The sequence below is a fragment of the Clytia hemisphaerica genome, unplaced genomic scaffold, assembly GCF_902728285.1.
Source record: "Clytia hemisphaerica strain Z4C2 unplaced genomic scaffold, Clytia hemisphaerica genome assembly, whole genome shotgun sequence".
NCBI classification, from domain to species: Eukaryota; Metazoa; Cnidaria; class Hydrozoa; order Leptothecata; family Clytiidae; genus Clytia; species Clytia hemisphaerica.
In genome coordinates, this window is record NW_027103576.1 from 45,885 (window position 1) to 66,073 (window position 20,189).

Below are 20,189 nucleotides of genomic sequence, written 5' to 3' on the forward strand. Positions count from 1 at the left end.
TGATTTTTCGCGTAATTTCGCGGATCAGGATTAGATCTAGACGATGTTATCGTCCGTTACAATGATAGTGAAGGCGGGAAAATATGGCGGCATGGCGTTATGGCGGTATACGGGAAAAAATCGGCGGGAGAGTTTCGAAGAGAGTTTAGACTGTTAGCACCACTGCCACTGTTTACTCCGCCCCGAAAATTTTTCCACCCTGGGCGGTATTCCCTCTTCCAAATTATTCCCTTTTACAGTGACCTAAGTCTAGACGATACGATCGTCTAGATTAGATCTAATTTTTCTAAAGTGATTCCCAATTTTGCAAAATCGGGGTAGCAAACAGAACTTCTCTCAACATTTTGATATTGTAGCGTGCAAAAATTTGAAAATTAACGAAGAGATTTTCTTTTCGTTTGAGTAGATTGATTTGCGGGACGAAAAAAAGACGATAGAAATTTAAAACTTTTGCGGATCGAGGAAAGATTTCAAATTTTTTGAGGGTACTTAATTTCGCGGATGAGGTTCTTCAAAAATTTTAATCCCCGAAATTTAATCCCTGCGAAAGTTTATCCCATTAAAGCAGTGTATATAATTGTGTTTCACAAAACTTCCCGTGCTTGCTTCGCTCGCAATCAACCGTATACTTTTTTTGGAATAAGAAATTTGCAAGAGGCTTTTCATCTTCCTCACTCCACACTTCAAACGAGCCATTTTCCTTTGAGCAGTTGAAAAACTTTGAAAATCCACTAAGATTTGGTTGAAAAAACCTTAATAAGAAAGCAGAAAAAAATTCTTTGAATCCCTATGTTTTTCTAGTTCAATCGCGAAATTTTATGCCAATAAAATAGATAAGACTTACCCTAACAAACAAAATTGGACCTACACTTCTAAAAAGCATATCTCAAAGAAGTTTGTAAAATTTATCATTCAAGCGCTCGTCTCAAATCATTTTAAAGTAATATATTTTAGATACGATAAAAATAAATTCTTTCTTATCAATTCCTCAAGTTTAATTCCAAAAAAACTTTATTTTTTCACACGGATAGACAATACTGTTTGAATTCTGATATCTCTCTCGCTCTCCTGAACACCTATAAAAGAGGTTTTGTTATATATTTCAATTTTACATAGAGTTGGAACCTTCATGGTAAAAAATCGCTGTTTCCAAAAAAAGTTTTATCAATTTTTTTATTTAATTCTTCTTCACTTGAAGTCTATATAAAATCTCTCTCCCTCCTATTTTATTCAGTTTATATCCCGCCATCTTTATGTAGGTTGTTCTAACACCTTTTTCTTTACAGTAGCAGTGATTTTTATATATTTTCTCTATTTTTCATATCAAACTGCTTATATGAGAACAAGAGTTTGAAATTCGGTTAAAACCTAAAGACCGAATTCTGAAGAGTCTTTCTGCGGGGAATCACTTTGAAAAAAAAATTAATTTTAAACCTCGTAAGGTCTTTAAGCATATATATAGAATATACTTGGAACACACGAGCGATCTTAAAGTCTAGACCAAACAAGAACAGTTGGACTTACACCTAAATTTACTAGTTCTTACAAAAAAAGTGCGTATTTGTTTTCATTAAAAACCCTAGGTTGCACACCTATAGACCAGGTTAATGTATGTTTTTGGAAATTCCTGGTAAAAAATCTCACACAGATTTTTATAACTATTCTACAGCAAGCAGATGTCTGTAGCGTCTTTTAAAGCAACTTTAATCAAAAAGAAGGGTGAGCCAATCAAAAAACATCGTTTGCGAGTTTGCTAGCAGCGCGGGAAAATAAACCATTATCTTATCGGTCAAAACTTAGTCAGCCTTAATTTTAGTCGGCCTTAATTATTAGTCGGCCCTAATTTTAGTCGCCAAGCCAAAATCTAGTTATCAGGGCCGACTAAGTTTTGGCCGATAAGGTAAGAAGAGTTCTTTTGATGCAATATGAAGATTTAGCGCCAAAAACGGAGCGATCTGAGGAAACACGAGAAATAGGGTGTCATGTAGTCATGCACGAAACACTGAATTTTCAATTATAAAATAGAGTAGAAACTAGGTCACAGTGTGGATGTAAACCACACTGAAACGACCGCCTTCCATCACGCATCACGCTCGCGAAAGAGCGTGCGCACATTATTAACGTCTACATGTCATCTCCAGTACATTTTAGATTATTCATTGAAAACAGATTACAATGTAGTCATTTTTCATGTCTCGATTATTCAATTCCAAATAAAAGACATTCACGGAAAAAAAAAAGAGAAACACCTGGGTAATCTAGTTTAAAAAACCGAAAGTAAATGGTAGACAAAGTAATGAGCCAAGGCAAAACGAGATTAGCGTACCACTATGAAAGAAACCGCCTCCGGCGGTCGATAAAATTCGTTCCCAAGAGTATTTGATACTTTGCAGACCGGTCTGTAGAATACACGTTGACCACCTGCCCCAACTCCTGAACTACTTAAGCTTTTGACTTGAAATTCTCACCAGTGATAGATATCGACCATCTAAGACAGTGTACAAAGTTTCAATTTAGTCACGTGAGTGGTTGGTATTTTACAGACTGGTCCATATTTTACCCAAAATGCTCACTCTCATCTTATCTGGCACCCAGATGCTGAAATTTTCATCCGACACGCTAAAGCTCTGAAGGTCGGGAAAATTTTCAACATCTGGAAGGTTTACATTACGGAATTTTGCGAAACCGCGTCAAGAATTTTGCAGCGGGAGGTCTGGTAACCCAGCCCTCGTTTTCGGGGATTGGCGGGTCCAACGGAAATATTTATAGGTTTACGCACAAGGGCTGTTGAAACCGACTGAGGGTGCGGCCCGGGCGTTTACCGAATTTTTTGGATTTTAGGAGGGGCGTTTATTCGAAGGGGCGTTCAAAAGAAAGGGTGTTATTTAACCAAGGTCACTTTAATAAAGTGAATGGAAACCTTGTTTTGGCTTTTCGTTTTCTTTCAGTTCAAAAATATATTAGTTTAGAGATGTAAAACTGGATCAAAAAGTTTAAAAGAGGGGCGTTTATTCGAAGTAATACGGTAAGTAAGTCATATAGTCCATCATTGGTTATACTGTACAATAAAATGGAACTTTTGAAAGTCGATCCTTTAAATCGAAGCAAAGACAATGGATACTACCACTTTAATCGGATTAACTTTCGTGAGATTAAATTAATTTTTGCCATTTTTGCGAAATTAAAACTCGCGAAAACGCGCGTGATTCCTGACTCGCAAAATTAAATCTACCACAAAAATTTTTAAATCGCATTTTTAAATCTTAAATCAATTTATATCAATAAATGAATTTTAAATCCACGCGAAATTTTTCAAAACTCTGACGCGATTTTTTCGGCCATACACTCGATCATTCTGGGTGTTAAGTGGAAACTCGAGAGGAAAATCACTCTCGTCTTGAAATACAGCCCGTTCGATCATTCTCGGGTTGCTTTTGAATTTTTGAATAAGATCTGCAGCCCGATCAACACAGGGAAATTAACGTCAAATCTGTAAACAATTCGATTTGCATACTTTTAAGCAAATTCTTTATATCTTCAAAACTAAATAAGCTATAGGAATGAAACTTTAAGAAAAGTTATAAGTAGAAAAAGCTACGTCAAAATTTCAATTTTCGGCCCGTTTTTTTTTTGACACACCCGGTATGTGTAAACATGGCCTAAACCTTAAAAAGAACAAGAAATTGACGTAATAAAAGAGTATTTCTCAAAAGAGTCGCTTACAGTTTTCTCTGTCTAAATTACCGTTCATTAGAAGGCCTCTTCACAAATTATGCCCACAAACAGCGAATCCCTGACTCGCTTTGAAACGGTTACCAAGGTGACACACATCTTCCTTGAGACATCCAATTATTCTTTAATGAAAAAATATTTCCCTAACAATTTAGGGGTCAAAGTAGTAAAAATTGGGTATAACGCCTAAAATACCTCAATTACACTCTATAAATAAGAACAGGATAAGAACAATTTGATGATCAAAGTAACAAAAAAATAAAAACAGCCGAGCCTCCCAGCAAAATTATATTGGCTCTTATAAAAAAGAGAGTATTACTTCAAAAACGAGACACAAGTTATTCGTGACGTAATTTTTTGAAAATTCTTTTTTACTTAAGGCTTGGGGACACGAGAAGTTTTTTTCGCGTTGGTGAAATGCAACATGCTCCATGCTACCTACCTGTTGTCCCTGGGACAAAATCAGAGTGTCTTTTGGGTATTTCCCTCACTATTTGTCCCATGAAATAAAAAAAGAAACAATGAGACACACACTTTTTTCTTGTGTTGTTGGGATGGAGCATGTTGCATTGCACCAACGCGAAAATAACTTCTCGTGTCCCCAAGCCTTTATTCCCTCTCTTAAAACTTTCTTTTAAATTCAAAGAACTGTCTATGCTACCATTCTTCATAGATGAACTTTATTTTGTAGTTCTCGAAGCTCTTTTTCCAAAAGCTACAATGTCTTTGATATAAAATGGGGGCCCCATTCTCCTAGAAATACATTACACACCTTTCACTTTATTTTTTTTTCATCATCAAAATTAATCTATATCATTTATATAAAACTTACTTTTATATACTTTTTCATATCAATTATTTTTAGATAAGCTTAACAGCTGCCTATAAACTATCCAACCCATCTCTTCTTTATTCCATAAAGTTGAGTAGTTATATGTCTCACCTAAAAGAATTCCCTGAATTTTATATATTTTTCGTATCTTCTCATCTTTATTTCTAAATTTTCTATTCCTGCTTCTCTGTCCTGTGAAGTATATCAGTTAGCTCTAAATGGGAGCTAAAGTAAAGTCCTTTCGCTTTAAGTGTGCATTATAATTTTTGTTTTTGCCATTTTTCAACAAATATTTTAACACTTCCTATAGAAAGTTTTATATGGGTCAGCGGTTAAGGGGGGTCTGCGATACCGAAAAAAACCGGCAATGTTTTCTCAAATACCGGACAAAGAAAATCAAGATACCGTCCCGACAACTTTACGAGTGTCTTAAAGACCGAAATACCGTATAATCTTTGCCCAAATACCCGTAATACCGGACAAAATAAACTCAAATACCGACATCGACAACTTTTAAAGTGTCTTAAATACTAAAATACTGTACAATCTTTTCTCAAATACCGAAATACCGGACAGAAAAAGGGCAATACAGTGTCACTGAAACCTTTGAACCCTGAATTTTTGTGATGATTTATTTCAAGAAATAAGATATTTTTCTTCGTAGCCGTATTAATAATTTTACAGTGAAATTTTTATTAAGAAAGCTACAACCGCAACAAAGAGCTTATCAAAGTTAAAAAAAATTTTTTTCTCTGTTTTTCTCACCGAATGTTTAAGGTATAGTCGCGCGGCTGAGGTCGAAAAACGTTTCATTTCGTGATACATATTTTAGATTCCAAAAAAAACAACGGAAACTCGCGAATTAGTATGTGTAGATTACAAAATCAAAAAGTTTCCACGATATTATCGTGCAAGTAATTTTTATTTTATTTTTTATTTATTCTTTGTTTAACGTTGGTCAAAATAAAAATAGTACAAAGACTAATTAACACCAACATGACGATCAAATATTTACTAAATAGTAAATAATCTTGTAAAGGTTAAAATTTTAAAAATCATTAAAAGATTGAACACAGTTTGCAAGAACAATAAATTTTTGTTTTCAAAATTTTGGTTTTGAAGCACTCAACTGAGTCTGATGTTTTGATCTCATTGGGCAATCTATTCCAAGCCTGTCCTGCCCGATAGTTGAAGGAATTCAAGCAAACTGCATTTTTTGGTAGCGGAAGTTTGATTTGAGCGCCTCTTCTGGATGTTGGGGGATGTTGGGAATCCTCATCCTCAACATCACTCCCTGATTTACGCTGGATAATTTCAAACTGATCCCAGCCTAGTTTATTTCCGATTTTATTTACGCTCTTATAAACTTCCACTAACATAAGTTGGAGATTTTGAGTGTGAATAGACGCACAATCTGCTTTGACCAGTAGCTCGTCGTCATAATCAAGATGGACAAGATTTTCTTTTGCCCTAAGGGCCCTGCAATGAGCTTCGGTCAAAAGATTGTGAGCCATCTTACTACAAAACATCCATATTAAAGGGCAATATTTAAAATAAGATAAAATAAAACTATTAAATATAAAGTCCGCTTGTTCTTGGCTCAGGTACGATCTAAACCTGAGTGTAGTTTTTGTTTTTTGTGAGGCCTTGTTACATAGATCCTGAATATGCGGATAAAAGGATAAGGCACTATCTATGGCTAAACCAAGAAGTTTAACACACTCTGAAGATTTTAGTGAAAAATTTCCTAAATCAAGAGCTATATTTGCATTCTTTGTACCTGGAAATAACATCTGAAACTTCTCCGGATTTGCTACGAGGGAATTATCTTCAAACCAGGATAGAATAATATGCATGTCTATATTCAAAGCTTCAATGACTTCCTCCAAGCAGGAAGCAAATTTATGGAGAGTATTATCATCGGCAAAGTTACAGAGGTCATCTTCATTTACAAAGTAAAACAAATCATTTATAAAAACATTAAACAGAATTGGACCCAAAATGGATCCCTGAGGCACTCCAAATAGCAAAGGTAGCCAGTTACTGTAAGATGATCCCACCTTGACCCTGTGTTTCCTTTTTGAAAGATAGCTATGTATGAAGGCGAGACTTCTACAATCCAATCCATATGCATGAAGTTTGGCGATCAGAAGATCATGGGGTAAGCAATCAAAGGCCTTTGACAGATCCATCAGTATAGCTCCTATTTTACCCGAAGTAGAGAGAATTGACTGCCATTTTCGCAACATGTTTAGTAAAGCACTTTGTGTGCTATACTCTTTGCGAAAACCGCATAGTCTTGTGGGAAAAAAAACTCAAAAAAATATATTAAGCTGATTTGAGATAAGTTTTTCAAAGATTTTAGCTGAGGAGGGGAGCAAACTGACCGGTCTGTAATTGTCCTTGTCGTGCTTACTATTCTTTTTATGGACTGGGATTATATCAGCCTGCTTCAAGCTATCAGGAAAATTTTGAGATGTAAGGCTGTGGTTGAAACACGCTGTCAAAGTAGGAGCACATACAAACTTGGCTAACTTTATAATTTTGGTAGGAATATCACCACTGACTGATTTAGAATCGTTCAGGTTTTTTATTACCTTGAGTGTTTCGGAATTTATTACAGGTGAAAGCTCAAATTTATCAACACCTTGCCTGTTTTCAAGAATTTTCAAAATACTAGGATGGTCAGAGAATTTTTCTATGGCCGTATTGATATCATCTGAGATTTCACCATTAACAGAATTCCATCGAGGAACGTCTAATCGATCAGTAACAGTGTGATAGTGCTCATTGAAAGTTTCAGCAATATCTCTATTTCTAGATATTATGCTTCCATTTTCAATGAGCTGAATTCTCTCATCAGCATTAATGACCTTGTTTGAAAAGAATGGCTTGAAAGTGTCCCAAAATCCTTTGGGAGATTGTTTTGGGTCATTTTTGCTGAAGAAAGATTTCTTTTCTTTCCTATTCATATTAACGACAAGGTTTCTCTGACGCTTATAACGAACAACATCTTCAGGATTCTTGGATTTATTTGCTATATTTTTAAGTTTTGATCGGAGCATAATAGCTTTCCTGAGGTCTTTGGTGACATGTTGCTTATTATTAGCACGGATTAACCTTGTCTTTAATGGTGCATGTTCGTTTAATAAATTTACAAATATTCGTTCAAAAATACTATAATCTATGATGTTTCTGTCTTTAAGTATACTATTTAGCTCATTTAAGAAAATAACTGAATTAAAATTTTTTTTAACGAGTAATTGGCGATTTTTTGCGTTTCCAGGCAAAATTGCAAGGCCTGGAAATTCATGATTTTTAGGGGGTCTTCAAATTAAAAAAAGACCTATATCACATGATAGAGCTCTTCAAACTGAGCAAAAAAGTGTATTACACCAAAGTCCCAACTTCTCTAGATCAAAATTTATTGGCCTATTTGTGGAAAAAAACTGATGGAAAACAGGGAATTTCCCCACAATCTGCATTAATTTATGCAAAATTAAACACCTTTTTGACCACAAATAGGCCCATAACTTTTGATCTAGAGAAGTTGGGAATTTGGTGTAATACACTTTTTTGCTCAGTTTGAAGAGCTCTATCATGTGATATAGGTCTTTTTTTAATTTGAAGACCCCCAAAAAATCATGAATTTCCAGGCCTTGCAATTTTGCCTGGAAACGCAAAAAATCGCCATTTACTCGTTACTTGCACGATAATATCGTGGAAACTTTTTGATTTTGAAATCTACATATACTAATTCGAGAGTTTCCATCGAAAAAAGTGGAATCTAAGAGGTGTATCACGAAAATCATTTTCTAGCCACTTTTTTCAACCTCAGCCGCGCGACTAGTACGGTATTATTTCGAATTAACGCTCCCTTGAATAAACGCGCGTCCTCGAAGATAAAATGTTCAATAAATGCCCCCTCAAATAAGCACATCACTCACCCTTCGAATAAACGCCCTCTTCGAATAAATGCCACCCCTCTAAGATGGGTGTTTATTTAAGAGTCACCATTTTGAACATAAACCAGAGATACTTTGAACCTTTCATCAGTATATGTCCTTATTTCTCTTGCAGTTTTAATTTTTGAAGCTCTTTTATAATCAGTAAATTGCAAAATTTAATTCTAATATAGCAATAATATAGCAATAATTTCTACCCTAAAATACCTTCAAAAAGGAAAGAACGTCAGCACCTTGTAACAACGCAATAATTTCCTTATCCTACCACGCTTGACGAAAAGAAAAATCTATTTTGAAATTTAATTTTCGAGCTCAATATGGGGTATAATGCAAAAGAGGACAATAAGTCAGAATACACGCTTTCTTTATAAGAATACACTTTATAAGAATATCCATAATGAAAATGACCAAAAAACTAAGAATATGCTAAGAATATCACCATCATGGAATTTTGCTACTAAAGCTAAGAATGCCATTTTAAGAGCATTTTCAATTATAAGTTATCAATTATCCCCAAGTTAGGCCCAAGTTAGGCTCACTGCTTTTACAAAAGTGCCATTTTATGCTTGAGACATATGTACTAAACGTTTAATCTAGTCTGAATTAGGATTATTAGGATCATAACCTAAGAATGCTGTAAGAATATTTTAGGATGATTTCCCCAAAAACGTTAAGAATATCCATGATGAAATGGATTTACATCATTCTTATAAAGAAAAAGCGTGTATTCGAAAATCTTGAAAACTAGAATAAATATATCGTTTTGAATATTAGTTTCCATGTCTCCCTTCGCTTTAAAGTAGTAACCATATGGCGAGTAACGTCATAAGAGAATACAGTAACACTTTTGACTGAAAATATTTTTATTAGACTACGTAATCCTAAATCCTGAAATAACTTCGCAATCGAGGTGATTATTGAACCATTGCAATGTCTTCTGACATTACATCACGGACCCAACAGCTGTTTGGTTGTAAGTGACGTAAAATCAGTCAATACGTCACTTTCAACCAATCAGCTTTTGGGTCCGTAGAAGACATTGCAATGTTGCATATCATGAATACACCTTTTCGACCGTAGTCGCGCAGTCAGGTGCGTGGCGTGCGCCAATCTATTATTTAAGTATCCCCCCCTCGATCCAATCCTTTATTTACACTATTTTCTACTGTCTATAGATGCGAAAAAAAGGCTGCAAGGGCTTTAGGGTGGTAAAACAGCTACGGTCGAAAAGGTGTATCTAGAGGCTTTCAACTTGTTGTCATAAGCAAATCATCTTTATGTTTTTTCGAACTCCCACCATTACTTTCAACCATCTTTTGAATTCCTAATTCAAAAATGTTTTATCTCTTCCAATCAAATAAGATAATCGATTCTGTTCGTTAGCCAAGATGGTCTTTTTTAGGCTTTAGGTTGGAAATAATTCTATTAAAATGAGCTCTTTTTTCGCTCGTTTTCAAATTCTAAACTAGAAACCCATCATCAGGAAAAATTTAGTTTTATATTGAGCCGGTCTTCAATCATTTCCTTGTTTTCCATTGAAAATGCTTGCTCCAAAATATTCAAAAATATTCAAAAGAATTGTTGAAAAATTTTAACATCTTCTGGCGCTGCTAAGCTTGTGATTGTAATTCTTTCTTTTAAAAAATATGACTGGTCGTAATACTATTACACGCTTTACAAAATCGTAAAGAAAAATTCAGAATTTTCTTCTCGAAAATCGAAATTATTCAAAACTGAGAAAAGATAAAAATGATGAAATAAGCTCTTAGGGATTTTACAATATTTAAAGATTTATTTTGCTTTGAAAATTTGTTATCTTGTTACAAGTATTTGCTTGGAAAAATGTTTGGAAATACTTGACCAAAAACCAATTATATAAGCCTCTAAGTAACAGTTCGTCTTAAGAAATTTCTTTCCGAATTAAAATCAACTTCTTTCAAACAGTTTTATTGAATCTTTTGATGTGTGTCTGTACGAGAATTTCGAAATTTATTGGCGCAATTAGAATATTTAGATCAAATTTATGAAGGAAACTAACTAATCCGTGTCCCACATTTCACAATCTTAGATCTCAACAATTTCACACGTATAGAAAGTTTTGACGATTTAGAATCTTTAAAAGATGTAAACGCGCTGTTCTACATTTCGTGAACTTTCCTCTCCAAGATATTGGGAAATTATATTAACGTGAAAATGAAATCCCATATCGATAACAATAAAAACACCCCCTTATCACAGACCCACTGGGCCACCCCTTCCCACTGGAAAAATTGGACAAAATATCGACCCCGGTGGAAAAATATCGTTTAATTTTTGTCCCCACTGAAAAAAATCAAATAAACCAATTCTCACTTTCACAAACTAAAGAGCTCTTTGCCAAGCCGGCACACAACGTCAAAACAACGTCCATTTGGCATTCATAACGTCCAAATAACGTTATTTGAACGTTAAAACAACGTTGTGTGCCACCTGGGATATCAAAAATATGATCCGTGATCTTATATGTTAACATGAAAATGATTTAAGAAGAATAACAATTAAGCCATGAAATTCTCTTCTCGGTTGTAGTATCGATATTTCCATGATAAAAAAACATAATTTTTATAAAGCGCCATATGAGCTATCGATTTTACGCGTATAAATCGATTTGTTGTTCTTTTTCTATCTTCTAAACGTATATCTATATAATTTAGGGAAAATATGGGAAGGGCTTTATCTTGTCAAAGCTCTGAAATGATCATATCTTTTTATAAGAAAATTAGAAAAGTGTAACGGGAATTTTACGAAATCGTGAAATTCACAATATATTTTATTCATTTTTTTTGCCTTTCAACGCTAAAAGTTTCCTGATTAGGAAATTATTTCCTAAAAAGGAAATTCTATGAAAATTGTAAGGTTGAAAATCTCCTATTTAGGAAATTTGACCTCTGAAATATTTCCTAAAAAGGAAATTTTGTAGTTTTTTGCAAAAACGAGCTGATTGGCTGATTTCCGACTGATTTTGTCTAGATATTCGAAATTCTTGGAAAATTTTGAAGAAATTAGCCTCGTGAGACAAAAAACTGCTTCGTATTACTTAAGATATAGCCAAAAACCTCTAAAAATTACCTAAATAGGCAATAAAGATCCTCAAAAATTTCCTAAATAGGAAATTAAGATCTAAAGAAAATTTCCTATTTAGGAAACTTTTAGTGACTATAATTATTTGCATTGTCCGTGCCGTTATTGTTCATCTCAATTTTCAAAAAGAAAATCTTTTAAAGGTTTTATTTTTACATAAGTGTTCCCGTTTCATATCAGGCACATATTTCATACCAGGATGGTGTCTCCCTCTTATGATATTGTGCTGAATAAACAAAAAAATCTTTTTCTTTCCCTCTTTCTGAACAACCTTGCTCCACATCTGTGTCAATCCAATGTGAAAAGTACGCAAACGATATCACTCTTATTTAAAAACAAAGCCTTTAAGGCTCAAATGAGTTTTTGTAACTCCTCTTTAGAGATGCTTGTGACAAAGCAACCGACAACCGACCCTTATAGAGGCTTCAGCGAAAAAGCATCAACCAAACTTTTAAGATGTTTTCGATTTTTAAACGTTTTCAAGAACATTTTAAGGCTTTGTTGATTCTGAAACTCCCGATTTCTTAGAAAAATGGATAAAATTACTCACAAATTGGTGAAAATAAGAACATGCTGAGAACATTTTTTGGTTTAAAACTGCCTGAAAACGTGTTGTATTGCTAACCTGAAAACTTGAAGAATTGTTGCACGCGGCAGTGACCAGAAAGAACACAACCAGCTCCATTTTAATTGGGCTTTTCCAGAAAAAAACGTGCACCCCCTGTTGAGGAGGTCCATTTCCATTCCAAGGGGGTATGGTTTGAAATGCAGTGGAATTCCCTAGCAGCAGACAAAAATCCGTCAAAAATAAGTGGAATTCCATGGGGGTAATGATTGAAAATCTGTAAAAATTCGGAATTCCAGAGGGGTATGATCCTAAAATTGCCTGGCATTCCAAGGGGTTAGTTCACAAAAGATTGGAGCTCCTCAACAGGGGGTGTACGGTTTTTTTCTGGAAAAGCCCATTGCAGAGGAGTCCCTTTTCCTCGAACACGTTTTTTTTAGGTTTTCTAGTCACTAGTCAACAATGCCTTATAAAATTTCCAAAATTCGAACAAATTTGTGTTACTCGTGCGTGTTCGAGTCATGGGGACTCGACTGTATGTGTTGTTTTTTCTCGAAGTTTCCTTTTCAGAGAAACATTCTTATAAGAATGAATACCAAACTACATTCTCAAACTCATCACATTTTCTGTTCTTAAAAAATTAATCCCGCGAAAATAAACATTTTGTCCGCTAAGCTAAAATCAAAGAAATGAACGAAACGAAAAAGAAAAGACTTTCAGTGATTTGCAAACTCAACAAAGTCTTTTTACTCTATAAGAAATTTCATTTTTGGAAAAGGGGAAATAGTTTTTTGGGAAACTTATACCTAAGTAACGATAAGAGACGGAAAATAGCGAAAGCTAAATGATAAACTAATCACAAATAATTACGCAAAACTGGTTTTGCTGGAGAATCGATATGTTTGAGAATTTATGGTATCAAGCCTTTCCCATTCCATGCTGAAATCAAAAAAGTTAAATGTAGTAGTTCAATTACTAACGATTTCTAGAGTCACTTTTCTTATAAATGGTGTATCTTTTATTCCGTATCAAACGATAAACTACCGCCTATCAGACCGCCTTTCCATGTAAAATTCCCCATTTCTTTTAACTGGGAGAATAGGCTTTTTATACGATTATAGCTTGATAAACAGATTTCTATCTAAAGAAAATCCCACTTTCAAATCCGACACTCGGGTTACATAATAGTTGTTTTTTTTTTGAAACAGTTTCTTCGAAAATTAGATATAATCTTTTTGTTTCTTAATTGGATAAGCAACCTTTGTGTCCAATAATTTCCAGGCTACGTCATATCTTCCTTCGTTTCGAGAGGGCCAAACCTTAGGATCCGCGACAACTTTTTTAGGGCGCAACCACATGAATTCCATTCGAAAGTTGGATCTATTTGAAGACATTTTCGCGAGGGGGTCCGCTTCTAAGGCCTGGCCAAAGTCGATTCCGAAACGAGCTAAATACTGATTTTCGCACAAAATATGGCAGCTTTTTACGGACTTCATTGCTATTGAAAAACCTTACTTTGACCGCTGGAAAATACGGCAATGTTACGGCAGTGTTTTAACTTTATACAAACCAATTCCACGCTATAAATTAGCCAAATCTCCCATTTGAATGTACAAGAATACTCTTTTGACTTTATACGCAACCAAGTTGCGCTATAATGTGGTCAAATATTACACCCCTGTGTCACAGACCCGCTGGGACCCCAACCCCAATGGAAAATTTAGCAAAAGTTTCGTCCCCGGTGGGAAAATACCCTAAAATTTTAGCCCCACTGAAAAATTGACTTTGATTTCATCCCCTTAATGTTCAGAAATTGCAATCCTAACCCATCCCCACTGGATTTTTAAACCTTGGAACAATAGAATTTCTATCCCCATTGGGATTTCAATAGGAATTTTAATCCCCACTGACGAAAAACTTTCCACCGGGGCTGTGCGACGGGGGCCAAATATTCCATTTGTATACAAAAGTTCAGAAGAATAGAAAGAGATCTTGTCGACTCCCAGGCTCAAAAAACTTTTAAAACTTTGCAGTCTGCCAAGTGTTTGATGGGAGCTGATTCGAATAATAGAAGCTTGAGTTGAATAGCACGATTCCGAGCTTAAAGTCTTAGAATATTTGCTGAGAGAAAGTTTAGGGTGGCTTTAGATTTATACACGTTAATTTTGTGTTAGCAGCCCAATACTTAAATCTTATACCCGCGAAAATTAATCAAAGCAATGAAAATATACCTTTACAGTGCAGTTTGATTTCATATGTTATTTTGCTGAAGCCACCTGCAAATGCTGAGGGAGTCAAAACTATAAAGATTCAACACATTTTTATTGCCAGACTTGCAAGACAAGCAGTCCCCAAACACACCCTTACAGTGTATCCAGCTAAAAGAAGACCCTTGTAGTGCACTCTATCAAAATTACACCCTTACAGTGCATTTCGAGGGTCTCGGACCATATGAGTGTCCCCCCCCCCAGGTTAAACTAGCTACCCAATACTCTATACGATTTTTTGTCAAGCTTTTTCGCCATTTCGTGTCACCATCAACGAACTCACAACCATCTTCGAACTTAACAACTCTCGGAATAGAAAATTGAAGTGAAAATAGTTCAAATCCTCCGTTTTTCCTTCTAACTGCATAATTCTTCTTAATCCGTGACGAGATGAAAGCTAAGAAGGCTTAAAAGGTTTTTTCTTATTGCAAAAAGTTTTTTTCTCTTACTAATATTTTGTGAAAAATGTTAAATAAGCATGAAATATACTTTAAAGTCTCGTTCTATCCTTAGCACTAATTTGGACATTTTCAAAATATTATTCAAAGGGAGGAACAAAGTTTTGTTTCGAGTTAAAAATTAAGGGATTATATATTTTCTGTTTGAGGTTTCAATAAAATCGCGTCCTTTTCGGAGATTTGTCTTGGGTTAACATATACGGTGGAGTTTCAACAACTTGAACCTCTGGGCGGTGTCCGTGCGAGTTGTAGAGGGATTATATTCTTGTTTCAATAAAATTGTGTCCTTTTCGGACCTAAATAGTTTGCTAAGATTTATGGTTCAGTTTCTATAACTCGAACCTTCTGGCGTCCCCTGTGCATGTCCGAGCTGTAGCGAGACTTAGTGAAACCTTATATTTGGTAGGATATGTATAGTTCAAAAAAGTTAATGCTTTCATTTAAAGGTGGTAAACTTTTCTGCTGAACTGCGTAATCTTAGGTTTTATTTATTTTCATCCGCTCATCTTTCAGAAAAAGCTTTAAACAATTTACTGACTGTCGGAAATAAAAAAATATTGGCTGCATATTTTGGTTGCCCCAGAATGTCGAAATGGTCCGAAAAATGTAGAACTTCGTAATTTGTCCATTTGCCAAAAACGAAAAGCGAAAAAAAATTTTCAGTGTAGTTTTTAGTTAAAGGGGGTACCTGGTGGCTTTCCAGGTTGTTAATGGTTACTTCCAAATTCTCATGGGGGTTAAGACTGATTTTAGAGCGTTCATCTTAATGTATATGATGAAATGAAACATATACTAAAAAGCATGAAGAATGTATAACTTACCCCTGACATGAGGATATGCCATTGAGCATTTTGACTCAGAAAAATTTTTCTCTGCTCTATAAAAAACAAGAAATTCCTTTACAGCTTAAGAAATTATTCTTTTCGAATTTTTCACTATCTTCTAAAAATGTGCATGTACCTATCTACAACAATTGTTAAAATTGTACGAAAAAGTGATTATTTTACTACGTGTAATTGTAACCAATCAATTTTTAATGTGCTTGTCTCCGGTCGCCTTGAATACCTTGAATCCGATTCGAGACCAAGACTCACTTATCTTTCTCTTGCAATGGCTGATAGTCAATAAAATGAAAGTTAGTCCGGAAAGTAAAATATTTCACGCATATATGTACTAAGATGTGTACTAAGTTTAGTTCGAAATATAGCTTTTTGAAAAATCAAACATTTTGCTTTCATTTGAGTATCATGGAACCAGGATATCATTTTTTTTTGGACTTGCTTTCATTTTGTTTTTATCTGGAGTTGTCAGCTGATCATGGTTTCTGAAAGTGCATGGTCACCCATATTAAATATTTCTTCACTTTCTCACATTATTGGTGCTATAATTTTCGATATCCGTGTAAGATAATTCAGGACTGGACAGTAGCGTAGACAGGAGGGGCGCAAAATTTGTGTAGGAGAGCAGACTTTTATGACACAGTAATTATCTTTTTATAATATGAATAGATAGTTACTGTGTCATAAAAGTCTGCTCTCCTACACAAATTTTGCACCCCTCCTGTCTACGCTACTGCTGGACACTGATCAATAGTTCACTAGAACCTTTGTTTGGGCCAGGCAAAGGCTTTTAACTCAACGATTCGTTCGTTCTTGATAATCTCCGGGACATAAATTATCAAAAAATTATCTAGCCTTTGTTCAATGCCCAGAATGCTATTTGTTCCGTGTCTTGTTTTGTTTGGTGACAGTCAATGAAATAATAGATTTTGTCCAATCCATTCCCAATTGGAATAAAACAATTCTCAAATCAAATCATTTTGAAAACCCACAACACGAGGTTGTCACGTTGAGCTTGTAGACTTGCTTCGACTTTTTGGTGAGATTTTAAATTTTTTCGTTTTATTTTGTGGTTTGTTTACAGCAGTAGGTTTCTTTATAGATGGACTGTCCACGGGTGATAACATTTCTTTATCACTCAGTTGTTTTTCTTGAGGCGTGGTCACACTGAAATCATTATTATTATTATTCTGCATTTTTTCTTCTTCAACGATTGGTTGATTGACTTTACTTTTCTCCTCACTTTGTAATGACTTCGAAAATTGAATCCGAATCGGTTATATTTGGCAATCCGTTGATTACATTTCGGACAATTGTGTCGAACCGGTTTAAACATCATGAGGATTTCTTGGGAACAGCAGCAGAAACTACAAAAAAGAAATGGCGATGGAAGTTTAATCGTTTACTCTCGGGTACCTATGCTAATAGCCGGGAGGGGGAGTCGGAATAAAAGGGGATTGGAAAAAAGCTCAAAACTTAATAAGCTTAAGTTGTGCAGATAAATTTCCATTCACTGACTGTTGTTTAAAGTGCAATATTAATTAAATTGTCAGCAGCTCTTTTTTTCTGTTGCTTTTTACACCCCCGCCTTCTCACAGACCCACTGGGACCCTTTCCAATGAAAGAATTGCGGCCATAATATCGTCCCTGATTTAAAATTATCGTCCAATTTTTGTCCCATTGAAGATAATCAAATAATCTTCACTGTAAACTATTATGCTATTCTTCCCATCCCCACTAAATTTTCTGATTTGAAAACAAAATTTAAATGCCTATCCACAAAAGATATCTTGCTTAATTCCATTATTTTTTACCCCCACTCTTTGAAAAAGTCCTACTGGGTCTGTGAGAAGGGGGTGTCTTTTTAAGAAAAGTTTTTGTTAATTTCTGGTACGACAAGGAGTTAGATTAGGCGGTTTTTTATGAAAATTACGATGAGAATTGATGCTTACACGTTTTTTATAAGAACAAACTGTATAAGAGCCATAGTTTTAGCTTTCATGGCTAAAATATTAATTAAACAAATGTTAAGCTCATTTCTGCACTGCACAAAAATACTCGTAAGAACGTTTTGAGAACATTTTAGGCTTGAAACTACTCAAACAGTTAAGAACGTCCGAAGGCTTCAAAGATTTTGTAGCTCAAAAACTCTGCTCACCAACAAGGTTTCTTTTTGCTGTAACTAGTCTTTGTGACGACTTTCATTCGACAATGAGGACAAATGATCATTACAGGGACATCCTCAAATGACGTGTCGTTAGCTTCTGGTGCTGACATGTCCACTTTTGAATCCAATCGTTGAAGATAGCTGAAATAGAAGTAAATTGACTGGCACGTCAGTCGGGCTGGAACGGTATCACGCGGGACAAGTGAGCGAGTTAGGTAAGCGTAGGAAGAGATTTTGTCGGCGGAGAGGGCTGAAAGCTGTTAATCAGCAGCCTCTCACCAACTTTTGCTCATTCTCCTACTCAGCTCCTATTCTAGCAACCGCCCACCGCCTTTATGTTCCCACCCTCTGACATGATTAATTAACAGACTAGTTTGCTAGTCTATACCAATCTGGCTCGACATTACTTCAACTCCCATCTGACGTCCAAGGACGTTTATTTATTCTGATGTCAAACAAACTTTATGGACGATAAATAAACGTTGTCTCATAATAATGAAGGGAGTGTACAAAAACATGTTGACATTTGTCTTAAAGACCCGTCAAGTTAAAGACTCCCAGTTTCCCTCAAAGGTAAACCCTTCTTAAAATATCTTTGAAAATCTCTCTGGATTTTATTATTTTATTATTTATTATCAATTGTCTTTCAGGCTCTTCCATATTTTACAATGGCTATTCGTCCTATGTAAAAATAATCATATTTAAATAAAAAGATAATTATATTCTATGAAAAAAATATGCTGTAGAAACAAAACACACAAAAAAAACAACTCAAGAATACTGACAGAGCTCACAAAATTGCAGATTGTAAAACCGTAAAATTGTAGAAACAAAACACAAAACAAAACTCAAGGATACTGACAGAGCTCGCAAAATTGCAGAAAAAAAACAGAAAGTATAGCTTGTTGGTGTTGTAGTGGTTTAAGGATTACTTACAGCAGGAATTTAATTTGGAGAATAAAATTACTTTATATCAACTAGGTTGGTATTTAATTTGATATATCTTGCCAATTAATCCTCGCCAAAATAAGTCCATAATCTCTAAAGCGCGCTTATAGCGACCGTAGTGCAGTGGTAGAGCATCTGGCTAATGGTTCGCAAGGTTGTGGGTTCAACGCCCAGCCAGGTCATACCAAAGATTCTCAAAATAGTACTTGATGCCTCTCTAATTGATGCTCAGCAATTAAGAGAAGGATCAAGGGTAAGTTGAGCAATCCAGGGAGGAGTGGGGCCCTCCCCTACCTTTGGGTAGATAGCTATCGAAAGAGGAGCCTTTGGGTCGCCTCCGACTGTGGTCGCAGACTTACTTGCTTGTAGCGGAGCCTGAGAGCCAGCAAACATATCTTACCGTTTCTGGCGTTCGTTGTTTTTTTTCTCACGGTAAGGAGAACTATTATCGGAAGTATCTGTTTCTGATAACAGGTGGACTTGCTCTTCATCTTTACTCATACTTCGGCTTGTCTGCTTTTTCGGCTTTCGTTTCATGTTTGTCGCGTGATCTCTGAGATTGATGATGTTATTATTTTGCTTAAAATTGTCTAAAAGGTAAATATCAATTATTTGTTTGGTGAGCAAATCAATACAGGAGATGCTCGATACCAGATAGAGCCTCCATTAAAGGAGGGATTATTACCGTACACGCTTTTTTTTATAAGAATACACTTTATAAGAATGTCCATGATGAAAATGGCCAAAAAAGTTAAGAATAATGCTAAGAATATCACCATCATGGAATTTGGCTACTGAAGCTAAGAATGCCAATTTTAGAGCATTTTCAATTGTAAATTGTCAATTACCCCCATGTAAGGCTCACTCCTTCACAAATGCCATTTTATGCTTGAGACGTGTGTACTAAATGTTAAATCTAGTCTGAATTAGGATCCTAACCTAAGAATGATGTAAGAATGTTTTAGGATGATTTTCCCAAAAAAGTTAAGAATATCCATGTTGAAATGGATTTACACCATTTTTATATAAAAAAAAGGTTTCTAAATTTTCTCACAAAAGAAACGAAGAATTCCTGCCAGTTCTGCCAGGTCAATGCTCTAAATGTCAAATACTATTTCTCATGGTGTTGTGTTGTGGAAACTTAATCCCCTCTGATCTATCCCCTAAATACACTAGAGTTAGTTAAAAAAGAAACATGAATTGTGAAGATTAAAAATGAGAAACCGAAAAGGAAAAAATAGTCCAGGTGTGAAAATTCACGAGTAAATCTCTTCTTTTGTCATCCTTCGTTAGCAT

General features: G+C 35.1%; 1 protein-coding gene across 1 annotated transcript; it reads right to left on the bottom strand.

Annotated features, from left to right (window-relative positions):
- Window positions 1-13,132: 13,132 nt before the first annotated feature.
- On the bottom strand, window positions 13,133-19,479 carry LOC136801204 (uncharacterized). The gene is made up of 4 exons (XM_067057839.1): window positions 19,294-19,479; window positions 17,937-18,086; window positions 17,022-17,145; window positions 13,133-13,153 (listed from the first exon to the last, which is right to left on the bottom strand). Exons 1-4 carry the CDS (start codon window positions 19,428-19,430, stop codon window positions 13,133-13,135), a joined length of 432 nt encoding a protein of 143 aa, XP_066913940.1. The 5' UTR covers window positions 19,431-19,479.
- Between the last annotated feature and the right edge of the window lie 710 nt (window positions 19,480-20,189).

What these genes read in the sequence shown, in the direction of transcription:
- LOC136801204 (XM_067057839.1), bottom strand. Translation starts at nt 19,430, where the DNA reads ATGAAACGAAAGCCGAAAAAGCAGACAAGCCGAAGTATGAGTAAAGAT. An exon ending in AACAACGAACGCCAGAAACG is followed by an intron (nt 18,087 to 19,293) that starts GTAAGATATGTT and finishes CTTCTATTTCAG; the next exon opens with CTATCTTCAACGATTGGATT. An exon ending in ATTTTCGAAGTCATTACAAA is followed by an intron (nt 13,154 to 17,021) that starts GTGAGGAGAAAA and finishes TTTTGATTTCAG; the next exon opens with CATGGAATGGGAAAGGCTTG.